General features: G+C 54.4%; 3 protein-coding genes across 11 annotated transcripts; 1 reads left to right on the top strand and 2 right to left on the bottom strand.

Moving 5' to 3' along the window:
• The first annotated feature begins 294 nt into the window (after positions 1-294).
• On the top strand, positions 295-2,096 carry cth1 (cysteine three histidine 1). Its single transcript, XM_015338783.2, has 2 exons — positions 295-427; positions 1,131-2,096. The coding sequence occupies exons 1-2, from the start codon at positions 410-412 to the stop codon at positions 1,938-1,940; spliced, it is 828 nt and encodes a 275-aa protein (XP_015194269.2). The 5' UTR covers positions 295-409; the 3' UTR covers positions 1,941-2,096.
• A 2,176-nt stretch (positions 2,097-4,272) lies between these two features.
• Positions 4,273-6,264, bottom strand: gpha2 (glycoprotein hormone subunit alpha 2). Its single transcript, XM_069180392.1, has 4 exons — positions 6,202-6,264; positions 5,873-6,008; positions 5,531-5,715; positions 4,273-4,394 (listed from the first exon to the last, which is right to left on the bottom strand). Exons 2-4 carry the CDS (start codon positions 6,000-6,002, stop codon positions 4,290-4,292), a joined length of 420 nt encoding a protein of 139 aa, XP_069036493.1. The 5' UTR covers positions 6,003-6,008; positions 6,202-6,264; the 3' UTR covers positions 4,273-4,289.
• A 4,277-nt stretch (positions 6,265-10,541) lies between these two features.
• LOC107075872 (membrane-anchored junction protein) lies at positions 10,542-19,257 on the bottom strand. Of its 9 annotated transcripts, none has more exons than XM_069180310.1 (13): positions 19,075-19,257; positions 18,671-18,754; positions 18,176-18,277; positions 17,593-17,708; positions 17,047-17,092; positions 16,882-16,957; positions 16,104-16,232; positions 15,699-15,724; positions 14,762-14,940; positions 13,734-13,773; positions 12,320-12,386; positions 11,501-11,585; positions 10,542-11,118 (listed from the first exon to the last, which is right to left on the bottom strand). In XM_069180310.1, exons 4-13 carry the CDS (start codon positions 17,691-17,693, stop codon positions 11,073-11,075), a joined length of 795 nt encoding a protein of 264 aa, XP_069036411.1. In that variant the 5' UTR covers positions 17,694-17,708; positions 18,176-18,277; positions 18,671-18,754; positions 19,075-19,257; the 3' UTR covers positions 10,542-11,072. The 9 variants fall into 9 exon arrangements, with proteins under 9 accessions (XP_069036411.1, XP_069036416.1, XP_069036409.1 ...); XM_069180315.1 differs by having other exon boundaries at positions 14,831-14,940; positions 18,176-18,342; XM_069180308.1 differs by having other exon boundaries at positions 18,176-18,342.
• Between the last annotated feature and the right edge of the window lie 447 nt (positions 19,258-19,704).

Below are 19,704 nucleotides of genomic sequence, written 5' to 3' on the forward strand. Positions count from 1 at the left end.
GTGAAAGGATCAGCTGATCAGCGGGGTGAGACGATTCAACCACGTTTGTCCAGGCGTCCGGCCACGCCTTCCCCGGGCACCGATTGGCCCGCTGGGAGGAGAGGCCCCGCCCCATTTCCCCGGCTGCCGTCATCTGATTGGCCCATTCGAATTAGGCGGGTGACGTCTGCCAGCGCCCAGCTGGTTAACATTTAAATATAGCGCGGGAGCGGCAGAGAGCAGGTATACTTGTGGAGACAGTGTCGTCCTGTTTTCTTTCAGAGCGCTTTCTTTTTTTTTTTAATGTTTGAAGTATGATGTGAGATATTGGCGACTGGGCTGCGAAAGAGGAAAGGGATACTGTACTACCAGGATACCGTATCACAACAGCCTTGGGGCGCTCTTGAGAGGTCTCGTCGTTGGCGCTACAATGCTGTTTGGCGAACAGGTCGGTTGCCTCTTCCTTTACTTTAATTCACCTCTGCTGTGTGGCCATGACTTTTTAAAGAGCTGTTCATCTGAAACGGGAAGGCAGGGAGGTGCGGTTTGGCGTCAGTTTCGCTAGTCGTGGGTAGGTTGGTCTTTTCCCGTGACCGTGCGATGGAATATCTCGGTGATTCCTGCTGGGAAGTCGATATGTATTGCCTAAATGAATAGAGCATCGCGAACTGTAGAGTTTTTGAGAACCTCTTCCATGTTTTTTTTTTTTTTTAAATGCCAGTACCATCTTTCCTAGCTGTTGTAGCGTTAACCGGGTACCGGACCTATCCGGTGACTGAATCCCTTTTGGAGTGGGTGGGAGAGCTCCTGTTCACAGGAATCCACCCGTGAGCAAGCTCTGGAAACTCGGACCCGTGTCCGTGGTATGTGAGACGCATCGTCTTGAACGAGAAACGCACTGTAATACTGCTAATACAGCGCTGAGTGTGTGTACGCACATCATATATATGACGTCGTTTTCTTTTAAAAAATGCTATCCCGTCCCCTGGGCTCTCTGTCCCTCGAAAGCGTGACGTAGGTTGGATTTCTGACTGCGTTTGCGTTTCCCTGCAAGATCCAGGATCCCAGCTGTAATCACGGACAGCAGACGCTGCTTTACGCTAAGAGTTGTGGATGGCGTTTCCTCAGTCCCCCTCTTCCTCCCCGGACAGGCCCGTGAGGACCTGCTGCTGCCGCCCAGCCCCGAGGGAGCCGAGGACGTGCTGTTCCGGCGCGGGGCGCCGCTGTGGGGCGGGGGGTCCCTGGCGGAGGCTCTGCTGCCGCTGGTGGAGACCCCCCCGGCGCCGGCGGCCCCCCGGCCCTGCTACCTGCGCTACAAGACGGAGCTGTGCAGCCGCTACGCCGCGGCCGGCGCCTGCCGCTACGCCGAGCGCTGCCAGTTCGCCCACGGCCTGCGGGAGCTGCGCGTACCCGCCCGCCACCCCAAGTACAAGACGGAGCCGTGCCGGGCCTTCCACACGGCCGGCGTGTGCCCGTACGGCGCCCGCTGCCTGTTCGTGCACGCCCCCGAGGAGCTGCGCGTGCCCGGCGCTCGCCCCCGCGCCGCCGCCGCCACCGCGCCCTGCCGCACCTACCTGGCCTTCGGCGTGTGCCCGTACGGGGCCCGCTGCCACTTCCTGCATGCGGACGGGAAGCCCCAGGGGCCCCCGGAGAAGGGCGCCGAGCGGGGGCGCCCCTCCCTGTGCCGGACCTTCCTGGCCTTCGGGTTCTGCCTGTACGGCACGCGCTGCCTCTTCCGCCACGCCCCCGCCCCCCCCGCGCCGCCGCCGCTGGGGGGGGGCGCCCCGGATCGCCGCGGGGACCCCCCGCTGCCCCCGCCCCCGCCGCCGGCCAGCAACGCCTTCACCTTCGCCAGCCGGCAGCTGGGCGACCTGCTCCTGCCCCTGGCCTGGGGGCTCGGGCAGCTGGACGCCGGGGGCCCCGAGCCGGCGGCCCGGAGCCCGGGGAAGCTGTCACTCTAGTGCCCAGGCTTCTTGGGGCCGGGCCGGGCCTCGCCTGGCGCCCCGGAGCCCGGACTGAGAGACAGAGCTCTGGGGCGCCTCGTTTAGTCCGATGGCACTTTCCTGGGTCCAGTGAGCAGAGCCCCCGGCCCGGGGGGGGGGGGGCTGTGGGGTCTCTGTCTGTGGGGGGGGGGGTGAGCTGCTTACTCAGCTCGTTGGCACTTGAAAGCTGTGGCGTCTTAAAGAAGGGGGCAGTTGGTCTGTCTTGAGCTGCGGGGGCAGCGAGGGGGTCTGCGGCCCTGGTCCTGCAGGGGGCGCCGGTGGTGAGGTCCGAGGGGGCTGGCGCGGAACCCGGGCCGTCCAGTCTGTCTGGGGAACACCACAGGCCCTGCAGGGTGGGGGGTCCTCGGTCTCTGATCGCTTGCGGTGGTCTTGAACGGCGCCTGTGCTTGGCGCCTGCTGGTCCTGTCTCCTGGAGATCTGGGCGAAGCAGCTCGGATGCTCCGCTCTGGGACCGGCGGTCTTGCACAGACTGCAGCAGGACAGTGATAACCTCCGAGGGCCCGGTTTGCCTGTGAAATAGTGGCTGAAGGGCTTCTCAGCCTTGCCTGCTCCAGCTCCTCTTGAGCTGAAAGGCCGTCTTGCACTCGGGATGGAAGTCCTCTCGTGACCTGGACTGTTCCTCGGCTCCAGTCCCAGATCTGGGATTCCCAAAACCGCCTCTGGGTCTGGTAACATGCTGGTTTCTCCCAGTATCTGGTGGCGATCTCATGAGATCTGGAAAACCTGGAATCTAACTCCGTTCCTTGGGATCTGGGGGATAACCTTGTTGTCCACACACAGGCTGGGGTCAGAGGTCAGTGGTCTGTGGGCTGTCTTCCTGCTTGGATGAAGCACTTGAGTGCTGGGATTTGGGCTGGAGAAGAGCCAGGCCTCTGGGACTACAGCCACAGCTATCCTGCTGCGTCTTTGTGCATCGGACGTTCTCCCAGGAGCAGATCTCCTGTTCAAGACTCTGATCGTTGATATTCGGAAATGAAGGTTTTAAGCTTTTTTTTTTAAATTTAATCTCGAAATGGAAACTGTACATAACTTGAACGGACGGATGGATGTCGGTATTTACTGTATATTAAGTTTTATTTAAGTTTATTTTTATAAATGCTTGTGTTTGTTGGCTAATAAACAACAACAAAAATGATCATGTTGTCCTCGCTGCTTTTCCTCACGTTGGCATCGGCGTGTGTTGGGGGCTTTTGCGATAGGATATCTGAAACTGGGGTGACTGGGGGTTACAGTCGTCTCTGCCTGTCATCCACTGCTTTCTGGTGATATAGCGCCTTTAAATGTACCTTCTCGAAGCGACTTGCAAGACGTATGAAGGAGACAAACGGTTAACGAAGATGAATACGTTTGTAGCAGATGTTTATCCCACTAGCGACCAGGGCATTAGATTAGGCAGATCGTGATATAGCGCCGAGCTGCGAATTCAATTAATTTCGACTTAGAAAAACGGGGCGTTTCACGTCTTTTGCAGGTGACCTCTCCAAACACTGGTGTGTGTGTGTGTCTGGTGTTCCCCCTCGCACGCCCGGGCGGCTGGGTAGAAGCGCCGCAGTTAATGAGCTAATGAGAGTTCAGGACCGAAACCAGCCCTCGAGAGTCGGGGGTGTTTTTGTGACGCACTCACGCCACCAGGGGGCGGCACTGGCGCGCCGCGCCGCCGGCCGCCGGGTTTTGTGGACGATCCATGGAGCCGCAGGCGGTGGTGGTGGGTGGTCTGTTGAATTTAAGCAATTCGAGAACCGGTCGGGGGCAGAAGCTGTCCGATCGGAGGGACCCGACTTCCCTGAAGGATATTACGGACTGGACTGCGACACGTCCCACGGAGAGCGAGTGAACAGAGTCACCAATTCAGGACTTCGGTTCCAGCCAGCCTGTTCAATATAGCCAGAATCATTCGGCCTCGAAACACAATTGCGTTACTTAATTGCACAATGTATCATTGTGTTGGGGGCGGAAATAGTACAGATGAGTGTGATCAGTAAGACAGACGCCTCTGCCTGAAATCCTTCAATCACGGCTCCGTCTTCACCCTGCGAGGTTACACTGGAGCTTTCGTTATGAGCGCCGCAGGAGTGGACGCGTCATTTCAAAGCGAAGCAATAAACGATATAAACAAAAACAAAGATAAGACGCGCCTTGTTTGCAAACTTTTATTTCAGCCGCCGGGGGGCTGCAGGAGCTCGCGGGTGAAGCGAATTCGTCCACTTCCGGCTCTCCGGCGGCCCAGCGCTCTTACTGTCCAGAGCAGTTCTGGGCTGGGCTGTAGCGCAGAGAGGCTGGTCCCGCCGGGGGGGGGGCCCTCCTGTCTCAGTAGCGGGACTTGTGACAGGTGTCGCAGCGGCACCCCTGCGCCGTCAGGATCTCGATGTCGCTGTGGTGGCGGCCGCGGCCGCAGTCCAGGCGCACCCGCACCTGTCGGGGGGGGGGGGAGGAGGAGAGTGAAGGTAACAACCCCCACACTCGTCTGGGCACCCCAACGAGAGCGGCTGGGGGGCGCCAGTCTGCTCCCCACACCCCAGCTCTCAGTGGGGAGGAGAGCAGAGTGATGGAGCCAGTTCAGAGAGGGGGGTTATTAGGAGGGGTAAAGGCCAGGGGGCAAATTTGGCCAGGACACTGGGGTAACACCCCTACTCTTCTCGAGAAACACCCTGGGGTTTTTAATGACGACAGAGAGTCAGGACCTCGGTTTTACGTCTCATCCGAAGGACAGCGCCTGTTTACAGTTCAGTGTCCCCCGTCACTATACTGGGGCATCAGGACCCACACAGACCGCAGGGTGAGCGCCCCCTGCTGGCCCCACTCACACCTCTACCAGCAGCAGCCTCAGCTCTCCCAGGAGTCTCCCCTCCAGGTACTGGCCAGGCTCACACTGCTGGGCTCCAGTGGGCTGCTGGTGGTGAGTTGTGGCATCAGTGTGGTGATGGTGCCAGTGTCAGTGTTGGTACCAGTGTGCTCCAGCACCCGTGTCAGTATAGTGCCAGTGTGCTCCAGCGCCAGTGTCAGTATAGTGGCAGTGTGGTGCCAGTGTCAATGTCAGTATAGTACCAGTGTGGTACCAGTGTCAGTATAGTGGCAGTGTGGTGCCAGTGTCAATGTCAGTATAGTACCAGTGTGGTGCCAGTGTCAGTATAGTGGCAGTGTGGTGCCAGTGTCAATGTCAGTATAGTACCAGTGTGGTGCCAGTGTCAGTATAGTGGCAGTGTGCTCCAGTGCCAGTGTCAGTACAGTACCAGTGTGGTGCCAGTGCCAGTGTCAGTACAGTACCAGTGTGCTCCAGTGCCAGTGCCAGTACAGTACCAGTGTGCGCCGGTGCCAGTGCCAGTACAGTACCAGTGTGGTGCCAGTGCCAGTGCCAGTACAGTACCAGTGTGCGCCGGTGCCAGTGCCAGTACAGTACCAGTGTGGTGCCAGTGCCAGTGCCAGTACAGTACCAGTGTGCTCCAGTGCCAGTGCCAGTACAGTACCAGTGTGGTGCCAGTGCCAGTGCCAGTACAGTACCAGTGTGGTGCCAGTACAGTACCAGTGTGCGCCGGTGCCGGTGCTCGTACCCGGGAGTCCCTGCTGATGGTGCAGCACTGGGAGGCGGAGGTGATGTTGTGGGTGAAGTTGCTGGCCAGCAGGACGGAGTAGCGCGAGGGGAAGGCGCTGGACTCGCAGTAGCCCACACACGCGTGCACCACGTGTGTCCCTCGACACGTGCCCCGCCGGTCGCTCCTGATCGTCACGTTGAAGGCTGGGGGGAGAGGACACACTAAGAACCCGCGCCGCAGGGGAAAGTTCCTGTTTAGCGTGACTCCCGCTGCACAGCGGAGAAGGTGCAGAGCCCGAGTTCTCCAGCTTGCAGTGTTGGGGCGGTGGTGGGGTCCCTGCCGGCGTGCCGGGGTACTTACGGTACAGGTGGCAGCCGGGCCCCAGCGCCTCGTAGCTCCAGGTGGCGGGGGGCAGGAGGAGCAGCTGGGTCAGCAGCAGCAGCAGCAGGAGCGGCAGGAGGAAGGGGCTCTGGGTTCGAGCGGCAGACATGGCGTCCTGAATGGGGCAAACGCACACATCTGGGGGTCACTTCCCGTCTTATAATGCCATTAACGTGCCCCCCCACCCCCACCCCCCAAAATAACACCCCGGTTCCATCAGTATGAAATTCTTCAGGCCCGGGGGCGAAGTAGAGACCATGACGGCTCGTCAGGACTGGGAAGTGTGGGAGAGGGGCGGCCGGTCTTACCTGTGTGTGGCGGTCTGGGGGCGGCGGCGGCGCTGGTCGATCTCGGGGATGCACGAAGGTGGCCGGTGTGCTCTGGGAGCTGACAGGCTGATCCAGCGCTCTTTATAGTGCAGGTGAGTCCTTCCTCCCACACCCGGGCGCTCCCCTCGGCCTGCCCCTCCCTCCCTCCCTCCCTCCGGTGCGGCTCCTCAGGTTTCACATCTCTCCTCTGTCAGAGCCCCCCTGCGCCCCCCCCCCAGAGGGAGGCTGGTCTCAGGCTGTCCTTGCGCAGGAGAGCCTTCAGGGGGGAGCTAAAGACTCATAGGAAAGGTTAAACGCACAATCACACTGCCTGCTAAGCACGGCTCGGGTCGGTAGCAAGGATGTTTGTGCGTGCACTCAGCCCAGGGTCTTGTTTTTCTTAAGCGTGCTCTTACTTCTGCCCCGATCCACTTTCCAGCTCAAGGAATCCCCCCCCCCATCCCAGCCAGGGGGGTTAGTGAATATAGGAGGGACGCCGCTAACTCACCCCCCCGAATCTATCGTCTCATCGGAGCGTCCAGAGGTGAGGGGAGGGCACCTCAGAACTCTCGCGGAGAGCCCTGCCAGCCCCCCACAGACAGGCGCCCCATACTCCAGTGCTCAGCACGAGGCCTTCTTAATAATAATAATGATAATGTTGCTTTATTGGCCCCATACAATTTCTTGCATTAGGAATTCATCTTTTCGCAGACCCCAGCTTGCTCTCCATGAGACACAGACACACAGACAGGGAGAGAGAAGCTGGGGGTCAGAGCGCAGGGTCAGCCATTGTACAGCGCCCCTGGAGCAGCTGGGGTGAAGGGCCTCGCTCAGGGGCCCAGCGGAGTAGGATTCCTCTGCCGGCTGTGGGATTCGAACCGGCAACCTCCCAGCCACAGGTGCAGATCCTCAGCTACAGAGCTTAGAGCAGTCCATGTGTCGAGAGCAAAGCGATCGGCCTGCTTGCAGTTGGTCGCTGGCCCATTCCTTAGCCTTTGGAGGGCCAGATTCCTGAACAAGCTCTGCAGCCCCTGTCTTCCTGGGTGAAACAGAAATCCTCTTGGGGAAGTGATATGTAAACAGGGAGAGAATCCCTGGAGCACATTATGTCCTCCGAAAAAACAATCTGATACCCACGATTAGGAAGATTGATCCAAGCCTGTGATTTCAGCTGCGGAGCTCTTGCATAAACAGAAATAGAATGAAACAGGAAACCTTATATTATGTGACTTTAACGTTGCAAATCTTTCAGCATGGCTATGTTAAAACTGAAGTGACCAGTTGCAAGTTTGTTGTATGTATTTTCCTAGTATTTTACACACAAGACACAGTTAATTTAAAACCTGGACTGGATCAGACAGCTGTGTGATGAGAGTCTGCATGACAACACTGTAAAACCTGGACTGGATCAGACAGCTGCGTGATGGGAGTCCGCACGACAACGCTGTAAAACCTGGCCTGGATCGGGCGGTTGTGTTAACTGGCATTTGACCAAGCCTAAAACATTTTCACACTAGATCGATGCGCTTTCCTAATATTGGCTGACGTGTGCGTTATCCAACGCATTCTTGTTGTGTGACTGCTGTAAATTCCGTATACACAGTTAAGGTACGGAGTGAAACCTCTGGCACAGACACCCTTTCCCTTTTAGCTTTGGGTAGGTTTCCTTAACCCAAGCTGTAGGATTGTACTGTACGTGTTCGCACATGTGTGAGCTCTGTGCTTTGCTTCATTGAACCCCCGTAGCAGATTGGATTGTCTGCCTGTGAGCCCTCTGCTTAAGGAGATAAAGGAACTTATTATTAAAGGCTCACTCTCTAAGTCACCACATAGGGTCCTGTAATTCATCTGGCTATTGCTTGATCTCTTTTCTTTACTAGCAGGTGAGTACTGTACACACACACACATACAGCAGTCTGATCCTGGGTTCTGCCTGCTGTCAGACCAGAGGGAAGTGTCAGGAGGCAGGAGATTTCCAAGACAGAGGGGTGGGAGAGCTCCTGACAAACTCTCTGAGGTGGCCCAAATCAAATTACCCTAATCACGGGAAACGCTATATGGTGTAATGCGCCTTAGAATAGCTGTATTAATATTGGGCTCTGGGTTTCCAGGCTACAGAGTTGACATCAGGTAAAACAAGATTCCTGAACGCAGAAGTCACTGCGCTCATTTTTCGATGAACAATTCCGAAGTTTTTTTTTTTCTTTTTAAATGTTGTTGCGGTCTTTTCTTTCTTTCCAGATATTATGGGATGAAGCATAGACTTTATAGGGCATGTGCCAGCAGCAGTGAAGAGATGAGATCACCCCATTCTGAAAAATCCCAATAAAACTCTATGAGCAATGGGAGCTCTCAAGCGAAGTGCTCGTGAGCTCTCAGGCTGCATACTGCTGTCCCTTACTGCGCGGTGTTCTCTATAGCTGGACAAAATGCTTCTTAGGAGATGATGCAAGCAGCGAGAGTAAAAAACATAAGAACTACTACAGACAAGACGGCCTTTACACTAAGTTTCACTGTTTTTTTTCTTAATGGATCTACAACACTACAGCCCAAGACGGTTCTTATTGTATCATCTCTCCTTCACCATCTTTTGTGGTAAATATTGCACCTCCAGTTAACCACTACACTTTGTCCCTGGTAGCTGCAAGCCCTTATTAAAAATAGCAGAATAAGACAGACCAGCGGACTGGGAGCTGATAAATATTTATTGAAATGGGATGACAGTTGCCTTTCCTTCGGGGTTTCGCTCATCCTGACTAGCTGGAAGAGTTCCAGTCCCAGTTTTCCCGCCTGGGAGGAGGAAGAGGAGAGGGGAAAGGGGCAGGTGGCGGCCCTGCCCTGCTGTGCCCTAGCAGGTGCCCCAGCGCGCTGCAGGTGGATGGGTGTTAATGCACACACGTCTCTGGCTCGGGCTGGGGGGGGGCAGAGGGGCGAAGGGCTTTGTCAGACCACAGGAGGAAGGAAGGCAGCCGTGTTTCGGCACGGCTCTCTGGCAGCACAGCCCCAGCGAGCCTGGAGGGGAGAGGGGGGGTCAGGGTATCGCACTGCTCTCTGGGAGCCCCAGCCCCAGCCCCAGCCCCAGCGAGCCTGGAGGGGAGCGGGGGGGTCAGGGTCTCGCACTGCTCTCTGGCAGCCCAGCCCCAGCCCCAGCGAGCCTGGTGGGGAGAGGGGGGGTCAGGGTATCGCACTGCTCTCTGGCAGCACAGCCCCAGCCCCAGCGAGCCTGGAGGGGAGAGGGGGGGTCAGGGTATCGCACTGCTCTCTGGCAGCCCCAGCCCCAGTGACCCTGGAGGGGAGAGGGGGGGTCAGGGTATCGCACTGCTCTCTGGCAGCCCCAGCCCCAGTGACCCTGGAGGGGAGAGGGGGGGTCAGGGTATCGCACTGCTCTCTGGGAGCCCAGCCCCAGCCCCAGTGAGCCTAGAGTGGAGAGGGGGGGTCAGGGTATCGCACTGCTCTCTGGCAGCCCCAGCCCCAGCCCCAGCGAGCCTGGAGTGGAGAGGGGGGGTCAGGGTATCGCACTGCTCTCTGGCAGCCCCAGCCCCAGTGACCCTGGAGGGGAGAGGGGGGGTCAGGGTATTGCACTGCTCTCTGGCAGCCCAGCCTCAGCCCCAGCGAGCCTGGAGGGGAGAGGGGGGGTCAGGGTATCGCACTGCTCTCTGGCAGCCCAGCCCCAGCGAGCCTGGAGGGGAGAGGGGGGGTCAGGGTATCGCACTGCTCTCTGGCAGCCCAGCCCCAGCCCCAGCGAGCCTGGAGGGGAGAGGGGGGGTCAGGGTATCGCACTGCTCTCCTGTTCCTTTCAGCCACACAGCCGGACAGGAGGCAGCGCTGCTCTGAGTTCTGAGCCTGCTCTGGATGTGTTCGCTCTCCTCCTGTTGCCCCAGGCTGCCCTGTTCTCCGCGCACCGGGACAGGAATAAGGAGAAGCATTGTCTCCTGAGTGGCAGGCTCCTTCTGCCTCGCTTAACTTATAACTTAACATAACCCCCCTCCGTGTTGTACATGTACTGTTTTCTCTCTCGTCACTGTTTTTCCAGAGGAGAAGGACTTCATTGTTCTGCCTCCACCTGGGGAGCTGGGGCGATGTTGGGGGGAGGGGGGGTTGTGTGTGTCTGTGTCTTCAGCCCATTAATGTAGAACAGTGTAGGAGTGCAGCTCTGGCCCCTCAAGGGGTCTCTGTAAATCCCTGAGGGCCCTTTGCCTCCAGCGAACTGCTTCAGCTGCTCCAGTCAGTCCTTAACTGTACTGTAATTCTCAATTCCCTGCTCCCTGGGTCTTGCACTGCCACTGAACTGCCCCAGAAACCCTGCTGGCTTGCGAGTTAGTAGTGACCGGACTGCAGACTTAACACTATTCAGCTTTATTTGTGTAGGTATTGTAAACCCAACATGTTTTGAACTGGGGTCGTTGGCCAGCTGGCAGTTGTGCTGCGTTCGGCTGTACACTGCTCCTGGGGGCAGGCCTTCGCCTCTGTCCTGGAACACCTCCAACGTTGCTTGATGTCTCGTAGGTCATCTCAAATAACTCCGAAGGCGTTCTGGGTCCCTTTACGCCTCCTGATAGTTTAGAAACCAGAAAGTAATGGAAAAGTCCAGATCTTGGGCTTCATTGATAAGGGGTTTGATTGAGGTGAGGCGGCGCCGGGCTAGAGCCCCCACCTGTAGACATGGGGGTTCCCCCAGGATCAGGGCTGGAGCACACGGGGTAAGAACAAGGCGTAAAAACAGCCCAGTGGGGTACAAAAAAACTACGTGGTACCAAACGGCTGTGGGCTTGGGGAATGAACAGGGTGAAAACAGCCCATGGTGGACCTTCAGTCTCTGCCATGGTGGTGCTGCACTTTCCTGCTCCAGCCACAGGGAGGCCTCTCGGCTTCTAACGCCCTCTGCCGGTGAGGAAAAGCGAGAGGGGCCACAGCTTTCTGGAAGAAGAGAAAGCGGGAGTCAGTCGCTGTGCGCTATATCTCCGCCAGGAATCTCCTCCCGACATGAGGAGCCCCTCGGCTCCTTGATGAACTTCAACGCTCGTTGTGATCCGATGTCCGAACGGAATATTTGTCAAGGAAGCTCAGGACGCAAGGCCTGGATGGGATGTCGGAGGGAGAGAAGTACCAGAGGGCAGGTGAACCTGCCAGCTTGTCTCGGGAATGTGGGAGGGAACTGAAGTGCCAAGCAAAACGCCCGCATGAACGGCGACCGTGCACACTCCTCGCAGAGCGTTCCCCAAAACCAGAACGGAAACCAGGATCCCCACAGCTGTGTTGCATGAGGTGACCGCAGAGGGACATGTCTGCGGCCTCTTACCTGGCCAGGTAATCCAATAGTCCTGAAGTCTGTCCCACACTCAAAAGACTTTCTTCAGGTACTTCGCTCTGAGATGTGGAGCCCTCTAAAGGAAAGCAGGAAGCCAAAATCAGAACCCCATTTGTTACTGCTCATTTTCCCTGTTTTTTAATTTCTAGTGTATGTGATCATATGTTTGACTATGGAATCCTTTTGGATAAAGAGCAAGGAATTCTAAAGTGCTTCATACATAGGATGAGATCCGGTTCATCCAGCACACAGTGGTCATTCTGCACCAGCAGCCCCCACCTGGGAGACGCACAGTGTTCATTCTGCACCAGCAGCCCCAACTGGGAGACGCACAGTCATCATTCTGCACCGGCAGCCCCACCTGGGAGACGCACAGTGCTCATTCTGCACCAGCAGCCCCCACCTGGGAGACGCACAGTGCTCATTCTGCACCAGCAGCTCCACAGCATAGCAGACTAGCACCCAGGGAAATACACACAGCACAGGGAATGGGCGAGTGCTCCAATAAGGGTGATGTAATACGAGGAGAAGCCAAGGGATCTGTATTATAACCACAGCTCTACCTAATTTATATCAGGGATGTCTATCAGGGGTGTGCATTCCAACTCTCACCTTATAGTGAGCTAAACCACCTAGTTAGTGGATGAACGGGGTCACTTGGACAGCTGCTGTCCGGGAGACACAGCACCCCCTGCTGGACCAGGGATGGACTCCCCTTGTACAATACAGCGAGTATGTCAGCAGAGGCTGGCGAGGAGACGGGGGCATCAGAAAGGCCCCAGCTGTAAAGACAGCACGATCCGTACCCACCTGCGCCGCCCACTGCCTGGAGCTCTTCCCTTCGGCTGAGAATGGAGGGTCCTGCCTGAGCTGGAGCCTGGAGAAACGTTTCACGAGAAGCAGGCTTCAGAACACCAAGAGCAGCGCGAGAACAGTCACTTCAGTTTAATTCCTAGAACTCTGCCAGCAGGTCAGACAGCTAACAGAGTGACGGAAACAAAGTGCACATTTCAAATTTGTCAGTACAATAACAGTAGCTGTGATTTAGTAGGCCAGGCCCAATTTACGCCTTAACAGGGGTCTGAACAGATTGATACGTCATCATTTTATCCTTAAAACAGCGGTTTCAAACTCAACTCCTGGAGGTACCAATCCTTCTGTTCCTTGTTTCAGCTGAACTCTATTACATGATCTTCTTATTTACCAATAGCAGCAAATATGTAATTTTTTACAATTATGTCACTGGAATACTTTAAACCAGTCTCTGAGGCACCTGTTCCTTGAGCATCTTTGTAATCAAACAAAAAAAACCTTAAGAAACATAAGTAATGAGGCCAAATGTTTAATTGATTTTTGGTTGGAATAAATACCACAGGGCACCAGGCCCTCCAGGAATGAACACTGAACATGCAGAACTTAGTTCAGTGCTGAAATACATTTGAAATTGTATTTTTTTAAAATTATTTTTCATATTAATAATTCCACACAAACTGATCTGTTTCATACGTTCTTGAATAATTTCTATCAGTTTTGCTCATTTCATGATTCAGTATTGTAACCTGTGTTAAAGGAGAACAGATTCTGGGGTTAGGGTCTGGGTTAGGATGAGATATGGTTATGGCTTTCATATGGGCAATGGCTGTATTCTTCATGAGGCTTAAAGCAGCTCACACCCGTGTCAGTCCTGACTCCAGATATCTCATTTTAGTCATGTGTGGGCTGGTTTTTTTAAAGTCCACTTTAACAGGACAGGCATCCCAAAAATAACCCTTCCATCCTTTCACAAAGATGAACTAGAGAGCTTTTTTTTCCCCCCCAGTCCAGTATTCTAGACTAGCCTAGGAATGGGGGTGGCATTTGTCTCAAGGAAATATTAATTCCAACAAAAAAATAAAGTCATTCAGCCGATGGTGGCGAAGAGGTGGGATTCTCATAACCGTCTGTTCTAGGTGTGGGTAAATACAGACGTGTACATTCTGGACCAGACGGGGCTTGTGCGTGTGTTCAGAAACACGGGTAACCGAGCATCTGAACCTGAAACGCAAGACTCCTCTTGCGTGAAGACAAGTGCATCTATTCAGTCCGGAACGGATGTTTCTTTTTTCCCCTTTTCACAGCTCAGTAGACTGATCTTCCCAGCACAGACCGTCCGCCTCGCCCCAGGGAGGGGGGGCTTGTCCTGCGGAGGCCGGAGAACAATCCCCGTCATTGTCCGCTTCCTTACCCCCTCGCCTCTCGGAGGCGCTCCAGGCTCCTCGGCGCTCCTGCGGGGAGAGCAGAAAATCTTATTTTAGTCCTCTGTGCCCCATGAGTCAGAGTCAGAGTGTAGAGCATAGATATGTACTGTAGATTCTGTTTTTATTCAGTAAAAAAGGAGGGTCAGGTGAGAATATTCTTCACCACCCTCAGGACAGCACACAGACGCCCACGACGTGACTGAACTCCCAGCGTTCACGTCTCTTGCTAACTCTCCGCTGCGTCGCTGAGAGGAGTCTCAGACCTGCTCTGTTTCATTACCCCTGCTGTTAGACCGAAGCCAGCGCTTTCACAGAACAGTGTAAAGTGGGCACATCTCTTGATAAAATCTCCTGCCTGCGCAAAACATGTTAAGAAAATCCTTTGATGTTTTCTTGCTCCAGTTTAGACAGAATAATTTCCGGAGAAGGCATTACTTTCTCCCACTTAAGCAGAGCGTTCAGAAGACCTGCTTGCTTTATCATCTACAAGGAAAACAAGTGAGTGTGGCTGTCGAAGGTCCAGACTGACCCATAAGGTCACTTTGCTGCTGCTTTCCTAGTTGCATTATTTTATATTCTATGAATATTATTATTCATAGTTATATTGCTAATTATGTAATTAGTAATAATGATGATCTCTATGAATTGGCTACATCACTCTGTTCTCCTCCCCACTGAGAGCTGGTGTGTGGGGAGTGTTCTGGCGCACTATGGCTGCCGTCGCATCATCCAGGTGGGGCTGCACAGTGGAGGGGATCCCCATTACCGGTAAAGCGCTTTGAGTGGAGTGTCCAGAAAAGCGCTATATAAGTGTAGGCAATTATTATTATTATTATTATTATCAACTCTATTTGATACAGCACCTTTAAAAGTGGCTTCTCAAAGCTCTTTACAGAGGAGAACAAGATGGTGAAAGGAGACAGCAGAATTAAACACGAGGGTTTGAGTACACAAGGAAAGCAAAGGAGCAGAACCAGAACCAGTTATATTATTAGTACCAGGGGTGTATGATTACATGGCTGGCTGTGCTGGGGATCCACGCCTGCAGTGCACTGGAAGGGCTAACAGCATGCGATCCACTTGCCTGGCCTGAGACTGCGTTGTGGAGCCCTCTGGTGGCGGCACAGTCCTTCTGCGCTTCGGCTGCCTGGCGGTGACCTCATGGCTCTGTGGGCTGCCCAGAGCATCCCAGGCCTTCAAGACAAAACAGGGCAGCAGAGGCTCCTGGCAGGAGTGTCTGATCCAGGGTCCTCTGCTGGGGACAGCACTATCTGGTCACCTACTCGGATTGGACAGTGGCTCTTGGGGACTGGAGGGACGCGCGCCTGTGTGTTCAACTAGACCTGATGCTGGAGCAACTAAAGGGCAGGAGGTTCTGTGGCAGCAGACAGACCTGTACTCGAATCCGAGCCTAGTGCAGAAAGGCACCTGTGCCACTCCTACAGAGTGGAGAGGGGAGCTACAATGCCCAGCTCCTTCTTCTTGGAATAGAACCGTTTTAAAGTAGCAATGGAGTCACAGCTGCATGTTTATAAGAAGTGGGAGGCAGCCAGAGCACCGTTTTAAAGTAGCAATGGAGTCACAGCTGCATGTTTATAAGAAGTGGGAGGCAGCCTATGGGACCTATGGGAACATGCAAACTCCACACCAAAGGTTGTACAGCCGCTGTTAGATCAACAGGGCCTTGAGAACAGGGGAACGCAGCCGGACATGACCGCTTCACCCAAGAGGGCGGTTCAGAGAGAAGCTGAACTGAAAAACCCCCGGAGAGAGAGAGCGGACCTTCAGGACCCGGATCAGACCACCCCTGTCCTGGGAACTCCTCCATGCCGCGCCAGGTTTTCCAGCCAGCCTGCACGCAAGAGTTCGTTTCTCCCCCCTCCGTTTCCAGCACAGGGGAGCTGCGGCCCCGCTGGCTGCTCTGCACTGCACTCTGCAGGAAGAAGACTTACCGGTGAGCAGCTGCACGGCCGCTTGGCTGAAAATCAGAAAGACAGGGATAAAAGGCCCCATTAATGAACACCACCACTGAGCACTGGTGACAACCGCACAGAAATCACTTCAGAGCAGAGCTAGTGCTCCTTGGCACGGACATTTCACAGTATTGTAGAACTTTGACTTCCAGTCGATTCATTCCCTAATTGATCTGGATTTGCTTCCTTAAAGCAAGGTACGGAAAACCACTTTGGTAATTCAAGGATTAAAGACCTGAAACAAAAGTGTGCAGGCCACATCCTACCGTTCTTCCCATGGACAAAGCCAGGTCACTGAATTCACACACGGGCTGTGGGCCGTGGAGGTCGAGTGTCAGTTCGGCGAGGGAGGGAGAGAAGAGCAGTGGGGGGGGTGAGGCCTACCTGCGGGCGCGAGAGTCCCTGCGCTGGGGCGGCGCTCCACGTAGAGAGTGCACACGAAGGGGTAGGCGTGGAGCGCCGAGCTGCCCTGCAGGAACGTCAGCTTGGACACCCTCTCCCACTGGCTCTTGTCTCGCGGCACCCCCGTGAAGGAAGCGTCTGGCCTGACTTCCGACCTGAGCCTACGCAAGTACTGGGAATGCTCATCCCGGGCGTGCTCCACGGACCCCCCGCACACGCATGTTTAAGAAGGAAGTCTGCTACAGGCCTTCGGCAAGGCTGCTAGGCAGTTTTGAATCACTGCCTCTCGGAATATTACACAATTGCAAGTTCCATAGGAGTGCCCCAGCCTGCCTGCCTGTTGTGGGGATTTCCCTGCATGGGATACGTCCCTGTGATTTCCCCAGGGCGACAAAGCAGCTGCAAACCAGGCCTTTTCACCGGAGTGCAGTCAGCTGTCACTGCCCTCATCAGAGGGCACATCTGTTGGTGCATGCGCCTCTGATCCATCGAAGGCAACAGCCAACCTGGCTAATGTGTAAGTTGAGGCTGACTGAGACTCAAACCAGTAACATTAGGCCCACAGGCTTTGAGCAAGTGCCTTAACTATCCGAGCCACTCGTTAGCCCGCCCGAGTAACAGTCAAAAACAAATACGCCCCCCCCCCCCAGGGAGAAACTGTGAAACCTGACGCTGCAGGGCATTTCCTATTCACTGAATGGAGAATTTCAGACTCTTTCCTTCACAGATGAGCTGCAGTATCTTTTTTTCAAATGGATACAAGGAAAAATATTGAAGTGTTCTGTGGCGAAGGGCTGCAGGGAGTCCAGATTGGCCAGGACCACGCGAACGGCATCCTGAAGAAAAGAAAAGAAAAGGCAAGGGACATCCTGGCGACAGATTTTAAATCTCGGACGTGCTAGTAACCCGTTCCGTCCCAACGTACCTCCAATTCCTGCGTTACATGCTCGTCTGCTGGGATTTCTTCTCTGCTGCAAAATAAAAAAACGCAGAGACGGACATCACGCCCAAACCGACCTCTCGTTCTCGATGTGTGGGGCCTTAACAGGCCGATGTCCCCGTTGGACCTCCTGCTTTGACACTATACTCTGTCCCACCTTAGGAGAAGGGGGAATGGCTACTAATGATGCCTGTTCAATAAATTACTGAGAGAGAGGCCACTGGCAAACATACAGTGCAATTGTTGAGCTACCACAGGGCTGTCCAGCTCCGGTCCAGTGCCTGCAGGCCGTCGTATGACAGCAGCTCAGCTCTTAATAACCCAGAGCAGCTCTTTAGCATCTTAACTGACCCAAATACTGTACATAAAACTCTCCCTGTACTTCAGGTGCTACCGAATGACTGAATCGTTTGGAAGACTGGTCATGACGGGGGTGTGGAGCCCTGGAGGGTCCCTGGCCATGGCGGGTCCACCGCGGTCAAGGCGGCTGGAGGGGGTGGACCGTGAAGCACAGGGCCGCCCTGGTCGTACCTCTGACCGCTGCTGTGCCTGATTTTGAACTTGTAGACACGGCCGCCGGCCTGGAAGAGCCGCGTCTCCTGCAGGGGGTAGGCGAAGGGCCGCACGGGCATCGTCCTCTGGGGGAACTGTCCGAAATAATAATAATAATAATAATAATAATAATAATAATAATCACCATCATCATCATCATCCCTTACACTTCTACAGCGCTTTCCTGGACAGCTCTGTACGGGTCACGGGGGTCCCCTCCACCCCCAGCAGTGTGTACCCCCACCTGGATGAGGCACCAGTCCGCTCCCCACACCCCAGCTCTCAGTGGGGAGGAGAGCAGAGTGATGGAGCCAGTTCAGAGAGGGGGGTTATTAGGAGGCCATGATGGGTAAAGGCCAGGGGGGAATTTGGCCAGGACACTGGGGTAACACCCCTACTCTTCTCGAGAAACACCTTGGGGTTTTAATGACCACAGAGAGTCAGGACCTCGGTTTTACATCTCTTTTGAAGGACGGCACTTTTTTACAGTCTAGTGTCCCTGTCATTATACTGGGCCCACACAGACCGCAGGGTAAGCGCCCCCTGCTGGCCCCACTCACACCTCTTCCAGCAGCAGCCTCAGCTCTCCCAGGAGTCTCCCCTCCAGGTACTGGCCAGGCTCACCCTGCTGAGTTTCCAGTGGGGCTGCAGAGCGATATGGCTGCTGGCATCATAAGGGATGAAAAGCAGATGTAAAGGCTTATAGGGCTTGGGGCCAGTGTGAGACACCTGCAAAAAACATTAGCAGAAGACGGGTGGACAGTTTCAGGCTGTGGGATCTGCTCCTGATGGTGGCTCTCCAAGTCCACCAGTGGGATAGGCAACAGCAATTTCTTCCCCGAACCAATTTTATAACTTTATAAGTGCGTGTCAACAAACTTTAGCTAAAACAAATGCCCCCTTTGCCGAGGGCATGCACTGGGACATCCACACGAGTGATGGCACTGGAAATGAAATGGATACGTTGGCCCTAAGATGAATTCTCAATGTAATTAGTTAGTAAAAGGCAAACGGGACTGGATCCTGTCAGGAAAGTGCACTGGTAGTCAATGCTTACGATATTCAGGGGGATGAGGTCAATATTTAGGAGAATTGGGACCTCTGGGAACTTGGCCCACTCGCTCCTGATGCGCTCCAGAAACTCAAAAGGCGAAAAACAAAAAACAAGAATAAAAACCCCGTCAAATTACACCGAGCTGATCTGAAGACTTTCCCCGACGCAGTTAGAATAAACCAGCCGCCACATCACCGAACTCTCCACAGCTCACGATTAAAATAACAGCACTTACCCCTTATGTCATTTTAATTAACCTTACTTTTTACGAAAGAGTCTGATTTTACCAACTAGACCGGGCGAGGTTTTACTTTCACGGGTTCGTTGGCTCTTCAATTTTGAAACGTCCGAGCTGCCGGACGAAATGTTTTATGTTTTATCGGGGACGGATGGACCGTTTTACTCACCCCTGTGAGGAAACGACACACGGTGTTAAATATTTAGCCTTCCGACAGGCCGTCGTGCGCCGTTATCCGTGTGTTTTTGGGGGGAAGATTAAGAGAAGCTGAAACCGGACAGAATTTTTATTTTTTTATTTTATTTTTTTTCAAAATCAACGGCCTCGAGTCGCGAGAGCCGGGCCGCGCGAGCGCCCGCCGCTCACCGCCAGGTGTCGCGCGAGGAAGGGCGACGAACACGTGCGAATGAAAAAAAAAACACACAGGCGCGTTCAGGAAAATTAATTAATTAATTGGTATAGTCGTTCATTCTGTACGTCCTATGTATTTAATAAGACTTCTGATCCAGGTATGTATTGTGTATACATGGTAACCCGGACTTATCTACGTGTTTACCCTACACCCTACAATAATAATAATTGCTTACACTTATATAGCGCTTTTCTGGACACTCCACTCAAAGCGCTTTACAGGTAATGGGGACTCCCCTCCACCACAACCCATGTGCAGCATTTATTACCAATAAATGGTCAAACAACATAATAATATTATCGAAATACAATATAAAGATAAAGAGGTTTGTTTGCACTGGGTTAAAATACATGAAGGAGAATTCGAGGTCTCGAGGTGGAACTGTTT

Source organism: Lepisosteus oculatus, chromosome 18 (assembly GCF_040954835.1).
Source record: "Lepisosteus oculatus isolate fLepOcu1 chromosome 18, fLepOcu1.hap2, whole genome shotgun sequence".
Classification (NCBI taxonomy): Eukaryota; Metazoa; Chordata; class Actinopteri; order Semionotiformes; family Lepisosteidae; genus Lepisosteus; species Lepisosteus oculatus.